The 12,267-nt window shown below is 52.7% G+C and overlaps 1 protein-coding gene across 1 annotated transcript in view; it reads left to right on the top strand.

Moving 5' to 3' along the window:
* The first annotated feature begins 2,451 nt into the window (after positions 1 to 2,451).
* ENG (endoglin) overlaps positions 2,452 to 12,267 on the top strand; it is a 28,863-nt gene continuing 19,047 nt past the window's right edge. The window contains exons 1-2 of the mRNA XM_019728648.2: positions 2,452 to 3,064; positions 10,781 to 10,923. Coding sequence (XP_019584207.2) covers positions 2,998 to 3,064; positions 10,781 to 10,923 — 210 coding nt within the window. The 5' untranslated portion in view covers positions 2,452 to 2,997. The remainder of the gene's footprint in view (positions 3,065 to 10,780; positions 10,924 to 12,267) is intronic.

Genomic DNA, 12,267 nt, shown 5'->3' with positions numbered 1-12,267 from the left:
ATGATTCCATGGCCTCTGCCCCTGCCTTACCTTCCAGGGCACTTTTATGCTTTTGATAAATATATGTCAAAAGTCAAAGGGTCCCAGGCTCTGTCCTGGGGACATAGCAGTGCAGAGGCATTGAGATCCCTACCTTCGAAGGCTTCTAGTCGTGTGGAGATGCTCATACAGCACGACTCCACACAGGCCAGGGGTTGTGGGGAGGCCCAGGTGCTGTGGGAGCTTTAGGGTGATCTCCTGTCCACCCCTGGGGGCCCCTATCTCTTCTTCCGTGGGATCTCTGGGGCCAGGTCCAGGCCCTCGTGTGGCTCCTGTAGGTTTTTCTCTCCCTGGAAGTTTCCCTACCAGTTCTTCCTCATGTCTACCTGCAGCCTCTCCTGCTTTCTGAAGAATCCAATGGGACTTGTTTATAATGTGGGTGGGAATGGATTATGCAGTTTGGAGGGAAGTGGGAGGGAGGAAAGTTTAGGGAAAGCCTCCTACGGGGTCTCTGTTATTCCCCAGATGCTCCAACACCCACTCTGGACAATAATCCCCTTCACCCTGTGAAACTCACAGCCCTGGTGACATCTATCCTCTCCACAGACAGCTCAGGTGGGAGCAGCAGTGAAGGGGGTAAGCGTGGGGCCAGGCAGCCATGGGTCTCCACTTTTCAGCCTGGGGGTCTCTCACTTTTCATAGATACTTGGGTTCCTCCTCTGTAAATGGTTTAATGTCACCGACCTCCAGGGGTGGCTGTGCGGATTCAGAGCTGATAAGGTGAACGCCTAGGGCGGGGCTGGTGCACAGGGAGAGTTCAGCCCTGGGGTGGATTAACTGTCCCTGGTGGGGCCGGGGGAAACCCCATAGCCACCCCATTGTCCTCCACTGAGGCCACCCTTTGCCTTGTGGTGCCCACCTTCCCGTCTCTGAGCCCATAGGAAAAGGCAGAGGACCTGCCACATTTGGGGACCCCTTCCACCCCATCCCAGCCTTCCCAGCTTGCTAGGCCTGAGTGGGTCTCCTGGGACCCCACACTCATGCCTGGCCAGGAACTGGCCTTGTAGCCACAGGACTGGGCAAGCGAACCTTCTTCTAATCCCCACCCAAGGAGCCACACCCAGCCTTCCTGTCTCTCTGTCAGGTCCTGCAGAGACAAACACATCCTGCTGTGCTCCTTCCAGAGGCACCCAGGCCTTCCTCCCAGGCCTCAATTTCCCCATCTGTGACCCAGGACAAGTATAAAGAGAAAAAACACTCCCCAACGCCCCCCTCCCAGCTCCATTCCCTCTGTGGGTCCTGCCAACACACACCAAAATTTGTCTTCTCAAAGCCCGCCTCTGCCAGTACTTTCTGTTCTAGAACCCTCCATGACTCCCACAAGCCTTCAGGATAAAGTCCTGGTATTGGAGGCCCCTCCTTCCAAAGCAGGGCCAGTCTGCCTCTTCAGACTTCCTGTCCTACCACACCCCTGCTGTCCCACAGTGCTCCAACTACTTCCTGCCTCTGTGCCTTTGCTCAGGCTATTCCCCTGCCTGAATGTCCTCCTCACTCCTTTCTTTTACCCCACCCCCACTTACACAGTCTTTCAAAGGCGGCGCCTAAATGCCACCTCCTCCAGGCAGCTCAGGCTTCCTCCTCTGAGCTCCCTTGGGCCTGACCCTAGGTCCTACCCATAACTAGCACCACAGTGGGCACATACTTGGCACTTACTGTTTGCAGAATGAACCAGGAACAGTTCTAGGATTGTCTCCCAAACTCAGGGAGCACTGATGGGAGCATACTTCCTGTGTGCCAGGCCCAGGGCTTAGCACTATAGTGCCCTGACCTCTGGAAATCTCACGAACAGCCTGGCAAGGAAAGCACTGTTATGCCCACTTTACAAACAGGGTGACCAAGGGTTAAGGGAACTATGACCAAGGTCTCATAGCTCAGAACAAGCAGGGAAGCACTCTGAACCCAGGGCCATCTGACTTCAGACATGTCATTAAAGTGTGTCCCCATTTCAATTTGGGGCTGTGTTTTGTCCCCGAAGGATTCTCCGCCCATGGAGGGGGCAGACACAAAGTGTGTGGCTTTGGGCCGCTGCCTTGTCCTCTCTGGGCCCTGAGGTCTCAGCTGTCATACCATGCCAATTTGGGAATGTTCCTTCCCAATCCTGGGCCTCAGTTTCCCTGTCTGAAAAATGAGAGAATGATAGCCAGTGTCATGCTATATATAAGCCAGCTTTGGTGCCCACTGAGATCTGTTCAAATCCCAACTCTACCATCTTCTTGGGACAGTTATCTCACTTCATTAGGCCTCTATTTCCTCATTTGCAAAATGGGAACACTGACTTCATGGGGCTGTGAGCTCCACATGGACTGCCTTGGCCAGCGCTTGACCCCTGAAAGCTCCGCGTGGCTTGGTGGGCTGTTAGGGTGATTGTTTTCATCTGCCCCCTGGGGGATGCCAGATGAACCCCACCAGTCAGCCCTGGAGAGAGAGGATGGGATGAAAAGGTGAGGTGTGTGGGGAGACAAACCTGGAGCCTTGGCCCTCCCACCCCACTGCCTCCCCCCCCCAGGGCCCCCCACCCAGCGACAAAGCTCGTGGCACTTCCTCTCCCGCCTGGCAGGCCGCCTGGCCCAGCCCCTTCTCTAAGGAAGCGCATTTCCTGCCTCCCCGGGCCGGGCTGGATGAGCCAGGAGCTCCCCACCGCTGACGGTCATACCCCAGCCTCCATCTGCAGCCACTGGCCCAGACTGCGGCCACCACTGCTGTCCACCCCAGGGGAGCCCAGCACTCCCTCCCTGCTCATTCCTCGGCCAGCAACCCCCAGCTTGGCCCTGCACCCCTGTGCCCACTTCTCCTGACCCCTCGGCCTACACCTCAGAAGGCTGGAGCAGGGACGCCGTCGCTCCGGCTGCCTGCTCCCTTTGGGTCCCCGCGCGAGCCCACGCCGGCCCCCGCGCCCGCCTGCAGCCCTGCCCCTGGATACCGGATAAGGCCCAGCACACAGACCCCCGAGTGGACAGCATGGACCGAAGCAAGCTCTCCCTGGTCGTGGCCGTACTGCTGGCCGTCTGCAGCCTCAGCCCCACAAGTAGGTGTTCAGGGACCCGGGGTGGGGAGACTCAGCCCCAAGTGTTTCTGGCCCCCTCCCTGTGTCCTGAGGTCATGCGCAGAGCAGCTGACCTAGGGGGTTTGGACAGCCCAAGGCAGACGCCATAGGGTGACCAACCATCCCAGTTTGGCAGGACCAAGAACTTTCAGCTATAAGTCTCAGCACACAGGGGTGAGTTATTTCCCTTAACCCTGACCTCTGGCCCGGTCCTCCCAGTTTCTCCCCTGGAAGCCCAGGTCCCAGAGTGCTGTGCATCCCCCTACTCCCCCACCCTCCTGCCCTCTCTGGGCCTTAAGATCCCTGAGGAAGATGTGGGAAGGAGGACGCAAGACAGTTGGAGCTCAGCTTTAGGTTGTCAGTTACTTCCTTGTGGTGTGATCTTGGGGAACGGCCTTCCTGCCTCTGAGTGAAGTGGGGATGGTAACAGACACACTTCGGGCTGTTGGTAAGGTTGGTGTTGAGGCAATGCTTGTAGAGAAAGCTCTCAGGCAGGCTGGTTGTTTCTGTTGTTATTGTTGTTCTAGGATTAGCTTTAAACCCTCCACCCTTCCCTGGGGCCTGTGAGTGGCTCTCAGACCCTTTCTGAACCCAACACTATCTCCCCTGCCTCTATCCCTCAAGAAGCCGTAGGATGGGGCACAGTCCCAGACCAGGGCTTTTGAGGGGGCTCCTCAGCCTGGGGACTCTTCCAGGCAGGCACTGCCTCTGCTGCCTTCTGAAGCTGATCAGATGATGGGCCGCGAGGAGCCGGGGATTCCCAACCCCTTATCCCACTTACTGCGGCCTCGCTGTGCTCTGTGGACACATCCACTTAAAGTCACAGGATGGCCCTGTGGACACCCCTTCACCCATGGTGCACCCAGGAACTCCCTAAAGGATCTGGGGGAGGTGGTGAGAAGAGGACCAGTAGCAGTAGCCACCTCCTCCCTGCCTTTCCCAACCTTGCAGCAGTTTAAAATCCCTAATCCTTGGTCTCTAAAGCTCTTACCACGGCCTGCTTCACTGACAGACAGGAAGTTGAGCCTCAGACTCTAAGTGACTTAGCAGGGATTTGACCCCAGGCCTGTGGCTCTCTGGAACTCTTGCTCCTAACCACGTGTGATGTGACCACCCCTCTTGATACAGCTCCTGATAACCATGCAAGATGGCTGCCTTGTCACCCCATTTTACAGGACAGGAAGTGAAAGCTGCGGCCTGCCAAGTTCCTATAGCTCAGATAAAAGCCTTACCTGAGCTCCAAGATAGCTACCCTGCTCCCGCATTTCCTCTCTGCCATCTCTCCAGCTGCCCCCGCATTTCCTCTCAGTCATCAGAGAAAGAAAGATTTACGTAGTTCTTTAGGATTTGGTTTTATAGGATCAAAGGCAGTTAGTTGTGTGCTGGCAAATAATTAACAACAAGGATGGGGGGTAGAGTTTGTCAGTTTCTGTGGTGTAAATGTTCCCACACGGCTGATTTCAAGCTTCCAACTCACCACACTTGGAGTCGCCCACAGTGCCCATAGGGACACCCGTATCTAGTGTTTCCATCACACATATACGACAGACATATATAACCTCAAGAGCATAGATAATAGTAAAATGGAGAAAAATCATTACGAAGTAAGGAGTTTGATATTTGTTACCTTTTAAAATATATGTATTTAATTGTAAGCTTATAAAATTTATTTTTTAATAATGGCTGTGTTGAACAGCCAGTTGGAAAAACTCCTGGTAGTTTATCAATGTGCTCCTGAGAGCTGGTACTGGCACCTAGTGATCGCAGGGTTCTAAGGGCATCCCAAACCATCCAGCTCAACTCACCGACAGTCTGGAAGACTGAGGCCCACGGAAGGCAGATGGGGGCCTCGGCCAAGGCTTGGAACCCAGATCTCCATGCAGGGGCAGGGGATGGGAGGGACCCAGGCATCCTTCTTCAGGCTGGAAGAAGGATCCAAATGGCTCCAAAACAGGTTCAAAAACAGGTCCCACCTTCCGTGAACACAGTGGCAGAATCTCTCAAAACAATAACTTATGGAACAACCCAACCTTCGGAAGTCAGACCTAGAGAGTTATTTGACCAGCTCTATAAACGTGTATAGTCCATAGGTACCTGTCACAAAAACCCAACAACTGGAGACCACTCAAATGCCCATCAGCCTGGATCCCATTATGCAGTGGACTATCATGCAGCCATTACCAAGAAAAAGCTAGACCTATGTCTACATGACTGGACAGATGTACGGGACACACTTAGGTGCCCACACAGCAATGATTCATTTCTGCAAGAATAAAATAGTAATAATTCACAATATGCACAGAGAAAATCCCGATGTCACTGTTTTGTTCTGTAGCATCGGGCGGGTTTCTCTAGGGGATTTTCACTTTCTAAGACATACTTTTTTTGTCATGTTGGAAATTTTTGAACAAACATGTAGAGATTTTTAAAAAGCAATTTAACCACATATTACCTTCAGTCCACTCCTCAAAGAAAGGAGATATGAGGGGCAAAAATTGTTAGCATGCTGGTGGCTTGCGTACTGGCGTTTGTCTAGCTTTTTAAGGTACATTTAATGCAGGTGGATCAACGTTTTGGAGTCCTCTGTACCCTTCTTACGTCCCAGAAGTTTCGATATCGTCATGTGGATTCCATAACCATCCCATTGTGGTTCTGAAATGTTCTCTCCTTTAACTGCCAACCATCATTCACCGTAATGAAGCCCCTATTATTGAATATTTGGGTGGTTTTCTCTTTGGGGCTAATTATAAATACTACCTCAGTGCACATTTTTGGTATATGCACCTTTTCCTGTATTTTGGAGTATTTCACTTGGAAAGAGTCTCAGAAGTGGGGGTGCTAGGGTTCATGGCCCACGTTGGGTGGCTGGGATCAAAGAGTGTTTCCTAAGTGTAGATGAATGTAGATGGGCCAGAGGTGTGACTTGGAGTCCCCGAGCCTGCCACCTATGTGGGGGTTTAGGACTCTCTGGAGAGGAGATTATTGACACAGGACAGAGACCACAAATATCCATCTCTTAAAGTCTGCACTCTGGGGCCGATTCCTATTTGCCAGGAGAAAAAAGAGGTTGGAGCAGGAGCTGTGTGAGCCAAAAGAGTCTGGGTCCCTGGGACCAGTGGAGACATGACCTTTAAGATTCTCTCTCACCTCAGCTGGACAGATGGTGACACTAAGAGCCAGAGGGAGAGAGAGTCTTTGTCTCAAGGTCACAGATAGGTCAGTGCTGGGCTCTCTGAGGACAGGCCTGGTCTATTTGCTTAAGCGTCTGAGGGGGAATATGGGCAAGAGGGAAGGAAGCACCTTTTCTGTGTCCATGGTGCATCAGGCAGCTCTATGTCTTTATACCCAGTTTACAGATGAGGAAATCGAGGTTCGGGACAATGGCAGGTCCAGATTTAAACCCTAGGCTGTCTGCTCCCACACCCAGCTTCTTTTCCTGGTACCTTTAATGGCCTGGTGTGGGGGCTTGGAGAGCTGATTGCCCTGGCTTTGGGCCCACCCTCCTAGCTACAGCCCCAGCTTTAGGCATCAGCCCTGGAGGCTGAAGAGGACCCTCATCCAAGGCTGAGCTGACTTCAGTCCCTGTGACAAGGGTACAGAGGGAGAGATAAATGTAACAGTCAATATTTAGAAAGCTTACTGTATGCCAGATGCTGTTCTAGACCTGGTATATGTACTGTCAGACTCAACCTTCACAGAAGCCTGATGACACTCCTGTCACCCCATTTTGCAGCTGAGGAGACTGGGGCACAGGCTGGTGAAGGAATTTGCCCAAGTAACACAGCCCAGGTCTGAGCAGCTGGGGCTTGAGCCCTGGGCTGAACCACTGCCCAAACTGCCTCAGGGGAGATAATGGGGGCCTCTCTGTTGCCAGATCGTCTCACCCTGGGCATTGATCCCTTTCCTGCACTTACCGTGGTTCTCCCACCTAGAGTGCAACTGGGTCAGTTCTGATGAGGAGATTTTTACAACAGTGTTTTGAAGGATGAGTAGAAGCTGACCAAGTTGTCAAATAAAGGAAGACCGCTGGTCTGGGAAAGGGCATGGCAGAGGCAAGGAACCAGGTCTGTTTGAAGGAAAAGCTCACGTCTCCCCACTGACTGGGCATAAATAACTGTGACAGCAGCTGCCAGTTCCTGAGCAATCCTCATGCGTCAGGAGCCTGCTTCGCACTGTGCATGTGTCATCTTACCAACTTGCTCACCAACTTGATGAGAAAGGTGTCATGATTATCCTCATCCCCATTTTACAGATAGTAACACTGAGCCATGGAAAGGAAGCTGGAAGGTGGCAGAATCAGGACGTGAACCTTTGGCATCTGTCAGATCCCTGTACTTTGCAACTCCTCTCTAGGTTGTGGAGCGTTTACAGGCACTGGGGAGTCATGAAAGGCTGGATGGAGAAAGAAGTGTTGAGGCCTCGCTGGCGGTCAGGCCCAGCGGGAGTGGTTGGGCTGGAAGTTAGGGTATCTGTGAGGCTATGATTGGACCCTGAAAGGAGCAAAGGGGGGCTGGGGGGCCCGGTGACTGAAGAAGAAAAAAGCAGAAAAGACCCTTGTCAAAAAAGGATCTGCCCTGGTAATTATGAAATAGTCACAGAAGACTTACTGGGTTACCTCACCAAGCTGACGCACAGCCTGCAAAGTGAGTGTTAGGTGCTGGAGCTGGACTGTCTGGGTTCAAATACAGGCCCTGCCACTTAATAGCTGAGTAACCTTGTGGCCAATTCTTGTACTTTCCTGATCTTCAGTTTTCCCACATGTCAAATGGTTATAGTAGGAGTACCCACCTTGTAGGCTGTGAGGATTAAATGGATCAGCTCAGGCAAAGCCTCAAAACAGTACCTGGTCCTAGTGGGCACAATGGAAGCTGTTTTGCAAATGGGGAAACTGAGGCTCAGAGCAGTTAGGGTTTTGCTCAAGGTGACCAGCTTTTTAAGAGGCAGAACTGGGATTTGACCCAGGACATCTGACTCCAGAGCTGCTTTTCTTGACCATTATCATCTGTGGCCTCCAAAGGTGCTGAGGGTGTCTCTGTGCTGGTAGGACAGGAAGGAGGAGGAAGGGAACAGAGGTGGGAAGGTGGCTCCAGGGTCTCTCTCTAGGCCGGTCACCCAGGCCTCCAGTGGTGCCTCCTTCAACTCTGGTCCCTGGTGGCCCTGGCGTTCCCCTTGGTGCCAGAGGATTGTTTTCAGCTCCGTCTGGGCCCGCCTCCGGCTCCAGGAGACAGGCCCAGGCGTCACACTCCCTCCTGTCTCCCCATTCTCGTCTGCGGGGTGGGGGCGGCCAGGATTCGAAAAGGCCCCAAAATAAATGGACCTCTTATCTGATCTCCCAGCCTGGCCTGTTATCTGATCATTACATAATGGCCAGGCCTGTGGCCTCTCCCGCTGACGCTGACGGCATGGAGGAGGTGGCTCAGGCGGCCCCGGCAATCCGGGAGGAACTGGGGTTCCTGGAAGTCTGGGGAGGGGGCAGGGAAAGTCCGAAGGGAAGGAGGAAGGCGCTGCACTAATCTGCAGGCCAGACCCTGGGTCATATGGGGAGAGGTGGGTCTGATCCCAGCCTGGTCAGCCATGTGCACTGTGACCCTGTATCAACTAGCCTCTCCAGGCCTCAGTATCCCCATCTTTATAGGAGGGGCTGGGACTAGGTAACAGCCAAATGTGTTCACTGATAGGGAAAGGGAGAGGGTGGGGAGCTCTGAGGGGCTTGCTGAATTTACAAGGGGCTGGAACAGCAGGACATTGTGCCAGCCCTTGAGTCTACTGGGGTGAGAGAGTCAGCTGGCCTGAGAATCAGACCCCCTCAGAGATCCCTCACCTGCAGGCTGCCCCATCTCACCACTTCAGCCCAACCTCCCCTGCCCCCCCCATAGACAGTCAATTCTTCTCACGTGACTGAAATCAATCAAATAATTGTGATGAGAAGAGCTACCAGATGCCCTTTCTCATAGAGTCTCCCAAGAACCTCTAAAGGTTGTGTGGGTTCCATTCTTATTGTCCTTGTACAGACAAGGAAACTGAAGCCCAAAGTGGTAAAATCATTCGCTAAAGCCACATAGCTAGTAAGTGTTAGGACTGGGATTCAAATCCAGGTCAGCCTGCCTCCAGAGACCTTGCTTTTAACCAAAATGCCATATGACCCAGGCACTCTGAAGTCCCTGGGACATAGGACAGGACCAGGGCAAGAACTGGTAAGGCCTGGGCCCTCATGGTGGTGAAATGTCCTTGTTCTGAGCTTATCCGTCCCAAGGTGTTGCTGGCGGCTAGTGTTGCATGGCCAGGGCAGCCATCTTACGTCCTTCCCTGACCTCTGGTGGTCCTGATCCCAACAAGGTGGCGGAAAGGTGGGAAAGAAGTCCGGGTTAGGCAAAAGACCGCCCAATAGCCTGGAATTCAGAAGAAGCCTCCCTACCCCCCTTCTCTGAGCTGGCGTCAGCTAGCCATGCAGCCAGTCCCTCCGCACCCATCTTTGATCTCCAAGAAAACAGGAAGTGAGCGCGACAAGATGGAGACACAAACTTCCAAACAGTCTCCCCTTCCCTGTCCTCCTTCCCTCCTCCGGAGCAACCCCCCCCCTTTCCCTGGCACATTCCTTAGGACGAGGTGTAGGGGCCTCATTTCCTCTTCCTCCTCACTGGGTCAGGGTGAAATTCCATTCCCTTCCCTCAGGACCCGCGTTTCCGGGCAGCACAGAGGCCAGCTCCGTGGCCTACTCCGACAGTCGCCCTCCAAACCTGGGCTACCCATTTGGCTCACTGTGTCTCTAAACGCTCCTTGGCCCATTCCTCCCAGCCTCCTTGGGGCTCAAGAGGGGAAGTTTTGTCTCCTGATCTCAGCTGTTGCCTTACTTTGGAGTTAACCAGCTTGGGGGATTGGGTATGTGAATATGTGGGTCCTGCCACACAGTTAAGGCTGCCAGTTGGAGCAAATATAATATAGGATGCCCAGTGTGGGGACAGAGTCTCAGAGAGCAGTTTCCAGGCTCTCGGCCTCATGTGGAAAGGTGCTGGCTCAGTTATTAGATGGCCATCAGCTGTAATCAGATGGCCATCTGCGGTGACTGGGTGGCCATCAGTTGTTACCGGTTAGCCATTAGCCACTAATATAAGTGCCATGGCTACATTGGGGATTGGTTGGTTGGCAAAGAATCAGACAACGGATTGTGCAGCGTGTGGAGCCTGCTTCCTGTGTCTCCAACCCAGCCGCCAGCGAGACTATAGTGATATGACTCCCCTACCTATGGCTCCGTGGGTGTTCCTTTTTGGCCTCACCATATCCTGCATTCTGGTGCCTGGAGCAGGAGCTGAGACCCTGCATGACACACAGTTAAATTTCAATTTCAGATAAACAATGAAAAAAATTTTAGTGTAAGTATGTCCCATGAACTATTTGGGATAAACTTATACTTTAAAAATTATTCATTTTTTATTTATTCATATTTAACTGGCTGTCTGCATTTTATCTCTCAACCTTACACCTAGTAGAACTGTGACTTGGAGCAAGAGATTGTTCCTTTCTGAGTCTCAGTTTCTTCATCTGTGGAATGGATATAATGACATCCACCTCACAAGGTAGCTGTGAAGAGGCAATAAAGCCCTTAGTCAGTGCCAAGCACCCAGTAGGCATTAACAAAGGGAGTAATTGTAACCACCTTGTTCTTACCTGATCCTCTCTCCGGCTGTGTTTCCCCGACAGGTCTTGCAGAAACAGTCCATTGTGACTTACAGCCTGTGGACCCTGAGGTGACATATGTCACAAACCAGGTTTCTGAGGGCTGCGTGGCTCATGTGCCCAATGCTACCGTTGAAGTCCACATCTTGTTCCTGAAGTTCCCAAAGGTGAGTGCCTGATGGCAGGGTCGGGGAGGGACCCAGAGATAGGCCCAGGGCCAACGGGATAAGGGGAGCCTTCTTTGTGGTTGTCCCTGAGCAGCGGGCTAAGGCCTCACCAGGGCTCCTCCCAGGAGGATGACATGGACGACTTACAAGGCCTATAAAGGTTGGCACTTCTGGGGCCAGCATTGGGGCAATCTTCTGGATGCCACCGCAAGTCCCAGGTGGGAAAGGCTGGGTTTGGTTGGCAACCAAGTAGAGCCAGGTGGGGGGTGGAGCAGACCAGGTGAGCTGTTGTGCATGTGTGTCCTATGATGGGGGGCTCGCTGCTTCTCAGGAGACACAGTTCCACTCTAGGCAGCTTTGACTTTGAGAAAGTGCTTCCGTCCGTTTAGTCCAAGTCTCCCTCCCTGGAATGTCCCCTACTGAACATCTGTGACCTGGTCAGCAGCCCCTCAGAGACTGGAAGCCAGCGATGCCAGCCTTGGAGACTATTCTTCCCCCGAGAACCCTCCTGAGGTCCACCACTTAGTTTAAATTCCTCTTTAAAAAAAAACACATTTACTGAGCACTTACTATGTGCTAGGTACTGTGCTATGCTAGGCCTACTATGTGCCAGAAAGTGAGTTAAACACATTAATATATGTTAAGCCTCCCATCTAGCAGCATCTGTTATTACCCCACTTTTCAGAGGAGGAAACTGAGGCCGGCCTAGAGAGGTGAAGCAACACACTCAAGGCCAGAATTCATACTAGATTCCCAGGGTCTCCAAGCCAGGCTGTCACCTGGCTCCCCAGTGAATCTCAGGGTTCAGGCAGCGTCTGGCCCGCCTGGGCTGGTAACCACACCTGGCTGCTATGGACTCGGGTCCTGATAGCGATTTAGTGGTGTCAGCTCAGGGTAAACTTGTGGCCAACTTGCCCCTGAAACTGTTAAGTTGCCCTGTGTTTGTGCAGTGATAAGACAGTGCCCAGACCACCAATATCGGGGGGCCTGCTCCCCACCGCCCTGCCTGCCATGAGGACTGTGGGCCTTGATAATCCCAAAACCACAGATAGCGCCAAACACACGTTATATGGTTTTCATAGCCATTGTAATTTTTTTCAATTTTGGTGATGATCTAGAAAATAAGATTGCCCTCTATAAGTTCATTTTGTTTGCTCTGATGTTCGGGTCTCTGTGCCTCTTCTGGGTGACTGGGATCCCCCACCCTAATCACTCAACTGTGGGCCAGTCAGAGAAAGGCCCCTGCCCAGTACCCCGGTCTGTGGGAGGCTGATGTGTAGACAGACAGCCAGGGTCTAAGTGATTGGTGCCTCTTTAGGCAGCACAGGGCAGGGGTACCCCAGC

The sequence above is a fragment of the Rhinolophus sinicus genome, linkage group LG04, assembly GCF_036562045.2.
Source record: "Rhinolophus sinicus isolate RSC01 linkage group LG04, ASM3656204v1, whole genome shotgun sequence".
Lineage (NCBI taxonomy): Eukaryota > Metazoa > Chordata > Mammalia > Chiroptera > Rhinolophidae > Rhinolophus > Rhinolophus sinicus.
This window is presented reverse-complemented; position numbering and strand designations above follow the sequence as displayed.